At 39.1% G+C, this 6,127-nt stretch overlaps 1 protein-coding gene across 2 annotated transcripts in view; it reads right to left on the reverse strand.

The window, feature by feature from the left end:
- The window catches only part of osbp2b (oxysterol binding protein 2b), a 90,772-nt gene extending 85,658 nt beyond the window's left edge, over positions 1 to 5,114 (reverse strand). For both annotated transcript variants that reach the window (XM_084115334.1, XM_084115333.1), the window contains exon 1: positions 4,471 to 5,114. In XM_084115334.1, coding sequence (XP_083971460.1) covers positions 4,471 to 4,775 — 305 coding nt within the window. In that variant the 5' untranslated portion in view covers positions 4,776 to 5,114. The remainder of the gene's footprint in view (positions 1 to 4,470) is intronic.
- Positions 5,115 to 6,127: the final 1,013 nt, after the last annotated feature.

Below are 6,127 nucleotides of genomic sequence, written 5' to 3' on the forward strand. Positions count from 1 at the left end.
ATCTCTTTTTTCTTTTTCAACATATTTCCACAGAAGAAAGTAAGTCATTCAATTTGGAACAACATGAAGGTGAGTAAATCATGTAGGTTTCGGGCGAACAATCCCTTTAAGTTACTCTTCCAATCATTCCAAGGAATTATTAAGAAACCATTCATAATCTAATGACTGTTGTCATACACTGGCTCTAAAACATATTCGCACATTTACTGTTGCTCTCTCTGGCTCTGTAACGGCGTGTTTGGCAGGTTGATTTGGCAGACATTAGCGCAGCACGTTATCCACTTCATTGTGTTGGCTACGTGCGCAAGGTTGCCAGAGCTCTCCGATGACAGCAGATCTAGCTTTACACCACTGCAATCACCTTCCACCATAATAGACTATTAATAGAGGAGAGCAGCAAGAGAGACGCTTCTTCTCTTTCACAGTCAGCAGTGTCGCTTTCCCTTCAGACTCTCCAGAGAGGGTGGAAACCCGGTGGCCCACTGTGTGAAGAGTCAGTAGGCTCACAGGGCTGCCCCCCAGAAGAGATACGGATTGATGGGCATTGCTTCAGTGCTCTTACAAGAGCCTTTGCCCTTATTTCATTAGCCGCTTGACTACAGAGCTGCTCCATGACGCTATCACGATGACCCTCATGACCATCTGATAACAATACAGTTCTGACAACAAAAAGGCTCTCAAACACTTCCTGGATGTTTTCAGTATGCCTTTCAGTATTGGTGTTTAAGCTGGTAGGTATAATTTTGAAGACTGAATGACATAGGATAATACCAAAGTCCTTTATGCTGCCTTCAAGTGCACCTGTGAAACTCGTACCTTTGGCCACATTCACACAGCAACAGAATACGGTTCATAGTCCTGTTTTTGAGTCCTTAATATGGTTACGTTCACACACAGTTCAGTTAATTACGGGACTGACAAACGCATTCTATAACCGAACTCACACCTGTATGTTTTCAGGACTCGCAACCGCATTCTCAGAAAGCGCGCTGTGTGAACGGAACAGGAGTGGACCACTAGTTGTCTGTTACATCACACAGTGCAAGAGAGCTGTTCAGCGCTGCACAAACGTGTGTCTTCTAGCCTAGGTGTTGCGGATTTTCATGTGTGGTTTCGCTTTCGTTAACTTACAGAGATAGAGATATGAGCTGTGTGTCATCTGAAGGTTTTAGATCCAGTCACTGTTCTCCACCAGAGCTGCTCCCACCAGTTTTGTGTTGATTTGAAAAATGATGGAAACACTGACCTATAATATAGATAATATCATATAATATATCTACATAGAGATCAGTGAGTGGAAAGCAAGTCTGTAGCGCGTGATGTTAAAGTGATAGTTCACCCTAAAATGAAAATGAAGGAATTACTTGATCATGTTGATCCAAACCTGTGTGAGTTTTCTTCTCCTGTGGAATACAAAAGAAGATATTATAAAGAATGTTAGTAATCAAACAATTGATGGTAGCTATTGACTTGAATGGTAGAGAAAAAAAAATACTATGGAAGTCAATGGCTACCGTCAACTGTCTTACCACCATTCTTCAAAATATCTTATTTTGTGTTTAACAAACTCATACAGGTTTGGAACAACATGAGGGTGAGGAAATGATGACAACATTTTCATTTTTGGGTGAACTATCCCTTTAATCACTCAATGTTAATCACTCACTTTGCTTCACATTTAGTGATACCATGTACAAAAAGGTGATAGAAACTAATAATTGTCATCATTTGGAATTCAAATGTAGATATATAGGTTTATTCTTCACAACATATTTCTTTAGTGTAGACTACTTCCATGTTATGTTTCTGGCATGACATGTCATAATGAAGAACGCCCGACCCTGAGGTACAGTACAAGTTGAAGGTAGCATATGTTCTATGTATCAACCTGAAAAGGAAAATACCCAAATCTTCAAAACTATTTGTCAAAGGATGCTAAAACTGATATTTTAAATTATATTTGAAATAAACAACAATATCATACATTCTGTCTCTTTACCTTAAATCAGCCTAAAAAAAACTTCAGGCTGGTCCGGCTAATACAAACGCACATTCTACAATAAACAAACAGGTTCTTGTAAATGCAAGGACTTCAAGGTGAGGCTTCTATTTACAGTAGTTGTGATAAGGAGCGGTACAGGTTTTTTTGTAATCATACATCTTTCCAGGAGGTCTATTTCCTAATATTTTCAATATGCTACAGGGCAATAAAGTCTGCTAAAAAGGTCAATAATCTCAAGGCCACTGTTATGCAATATTTCAGAAACCGCAGAATCACCACTAAAAGGACATTCTATTACAATTATAATCATCATAGCTCAGGTAAGAGATATTGACATTGTCCTGTATGCATATCGTCATCCAAGATACATAATGAGCAATCACTTACACATTTCAATGGGCAATATTTCTGCTCAACTAAATCATTAAATGCTTCTCTTATGGGACAGACCTAGCTGTGGTAATGAAGCAATTAAAAGTCCGTAATTAGGTTCTGTGACAGTTAACTCATGTGATCCTCCTGTCTTCCTGACACACAGGGAGAGATGAAACATGATTACCACTGCTGGCTCAAGGGCCTCTTAAACAACAGGTGGAACTGCCCGAGTTCACAGGTGACACATGTGAGGGAGGTTTAAATTTTAAAGAGAAACTGTATCACTGCATACATAGGCTTCACATCATCAGATATCTCAGCCCCTGTCATTCGAGATGATGTCACACACAAAAACAACACAATGACCTAAATGTGGTTTATATATATATGGTTATATATGTTTTTTTGTGTGACATCATCTCGAATGACAGGATTTTCGAGGATCAACGGGCTGCCAACTCTCACGCATTGAGCGTGAGACTCACGCAATTGACACTTTTCACACGCTCTCACGCCACACATCCATTTTCTCACGCACAGAAAAATTGCGGAGCAAAGAGGTACTTTTAATATTAAACTAATTCTCAGCTCTTAGATTCCGTCAATTTTATTACGAAATTCAGACAAAAATACGTTTGGCGCTTGTAAATGTGACGTGACAGATCGCTGAGCGCCTCAGTTCAAGTGCACGTGAACCGATCATCTGTTACTTTTTTATTTAAAGATGCAGTACAACTTACCGAAAGTATACATAATATCGGCCAATTAGTGTTTTTCAACCACGGAAAGAGGTCAATATAACAGCAGGAAAACAATTATGTCACATAACATTTACCTCAGGAAAGCCATTTAATGACCATAGCATGTTAATTGAATAGAAAAAATAGCTAGAGAGGAGATTTTGCTGAGCACTATATTACATTTTTATTATATTTTTACTTATGTCATTAAATAATTGTTATTATAACAAAAACTGCATTATATTTAATTTAATTTGTTATTTTTAACCTTTAAAAATACCAGCAGATTGGGCCCTCTATGTTCACAGCATTAGGTGAGAATATGTTTTTAAATAAAATTTAAAATAAACATGTATCCAAATTAGTCAATATTGAATCAAAATCGGAATCAAATCACAAGAATGGAATTGAAATCTTGAAATTTTTGTCAAGCAATAATAAAAACTGTATCCTAGTAATTGTACAATGTAAACATTGTAACATGTTGTCACTAAACTGCATACAATTCTATTTCGTTATCAAATGTTTTGACAATCACAACTACACTTATTGTGATGCAATATTTGTTTTTACACCCCCCAATATTTGTTTTTATATATATATCCGTTGATCCTCAAAAAACGACCTTTTAGATTCTTCCTTTCACTTTAATTAAGTCACTTTTGATTAAATTACAGTATTGTTGTTTTGTTATATTTTAAGGGAAACTGGTTACCATGGTAATTTTTTGTAAGGATGTCCTGGATTGGTGCATGGTTGGCTAAAAGCTAACACTGGCTACCACATCTGTAGCTGACCAGAAGCTGAATTCGGACCATAATAAATTACTGGTTTGCCAATTTCTCCGTAAAAACAAGCCAGAAATATGATTAGACCGGAATTTGTAAGACACGCCCACATACACACGGAGAAGTCGGTTGTCAAATATTAAAGTGCAACGACTCTCATAACATAAGCGTCACAGAGGATCGCAGAATGAGAATATCCATTGACGTTAGCATGAGCGCTAGCTGACGCGCTAATAAAAACACAGCGTACTGTTGTCATTTATTAGACAGTAGTTTATCCGTTCATAATGACATTTGAGGAAGTGGTTTAAAAGAAACACATGGTGGCAAAATGAGTCGAGAGTTTTGAGGGATGGACTAGCAGCATCTGTATACACTAGAGACGCGCACATGAAGTGCGCTGATTGTCCTCATGTGTATTTGACAGCTCTCATGACCTGCCTGGACATGACACTGGTCGGCCAGTATAGCCCAATTATGTGCAAATATGCATTCTTGTAATAATGACACCAACACAGGTGCATGATAAACAAGACCATGCGTGCATCTGAACGCGTATCATTACCTGTAATAGGACAGCAGTCCATTGCTGAGCACGAACCATCTGCGCTGGTAACCTTTAATGTAGTTAGTCCATTTAAAGAGCCAGCCTTTGTACGTGTCCGAGCCCGGGGCTGGTGTCCCGCTCGCTGGCGTGGACGAGCCACTCTTGCCCTGCTCACTCATCCTCCTCCTGCCCCGGTCCACTGCCGCAGAGTGATGATGATGTCGCCGCCGCTGCTGCTGTTTGCAGGATAAACAAGAAGGAACTGCTGTAAGAAAGGACACGATCCTGCCGGGGCCGCTGTAGGGAGCGGCCACTCTCCCCATAAACTCTCCGCCGATGCGCTGAGATGGACGGGCTGACGGAGGAGGAGGGTCTGGGTCTGGGGCAGGGAGAGAGAAACAGCGCACTCTCCCCGATGATAGAGAGATGAAGAGCAGCGAGCGAGCGTGAGAGCAGGAGCGACGACCACTGGCGGCGCGAGAGGAGCGCGCGCTCTGAAATCACCCGCGCACTACACACATGCATACCTCCAGAGTTTCTTCATCATACAGTTGGTCGCATTTTACTCTACACTGTTCATGTTAAACAAACATACGTACGTACTGAGTAATGCAAAGCAAGTGCTTAATAATAAAGTGTATTAAAAATGTTTTCTATCGTAGACACCTTTTCTATATTTAATTTATTTAAGGTTAAGTATTATGTAGGCTACATGTAAATAATATCACGTTCTGCTGGACTATTAGCTCCGCTGTTAAATGAACTTAAATCTTTCCAGTAAGTTCTCGACAGGGAAAACAGTTCTAAAAGAAGCCAAACGGACTGGAACCAATAGCCTAAGTGGAGCGGGGTGACTCATCTCAAAGCTTTCCGTTATGACTCAATCGCTTCAACTCCGCTCCAGGATTTCTATTAGCTGTTCCACATAATTCACACTGGTGAGAAAACCTTGAGAATGTGTGAACAAAAATATTGGACAAATCATAATTCATATTGACTGAAGGAATGAGCGTTCCATCTTTCAATACCCGGTCACACGCTCACCTTTCATTCGCAAGAGAAAAACACTGCGAGTTGACTTAATAACCTCTAACTGCAAGCAAGCTTCGCATTCATTCACTCCGCACCGCTGAAGTAGGCTACTGTGTGTGTGTGTGTGTGTGTTTGTGTGTGTGTGTTTGTGTGTCAACAAGCGGAGAGATACACACGCTCTTGGAACACTGTTTAGCTTATCCAATCAGATTTGAGGAACGGAACTATTCTACTTTATTTATTTTAGCATGTAGCACGTGTAACGTGGACACCTTATTTAAAGTGTTATATTAAATATTTGAATATGACCAAAAAAAAATAAAAATAAAAATACATCATGGAAATGTAGGAGAGTGTCTGCCATTAATTCTCTGTAAGCAAGTAAATATTTATTATTTATGTCATTCACATATTTACCAGCGTGGGTGTTAAGTGTAAACTGTGTTCAAACTAATTTGGTAATTGTTATTTTATATATTTTTTATTTACAGTTATTTTTTAATTATTAATAGAACATATTTATTAGTAGGCTATTATCATCGTTTTTTTTTCTCCAAGTTTTTCTGTGTATTAATTTTTTGCTTTGAACTGGTTTAGAACTGAATAAGGTAAGTATAGAAAGGCAGTATTGTGCAAACTTATA

Source organism: Abramis brama (genome assembly GCF_963993115.1).
Source record: "Abramis brama genome assembly, chromosome: 5".
In the NCBI taxonomy this organism is placed as follows: domain Eukaryota; kingdom Metazoa; phylum Chordata; class Actinopteri; order Cypriniformes; family Leuciscidae; genus Abramis; species Abramis brama.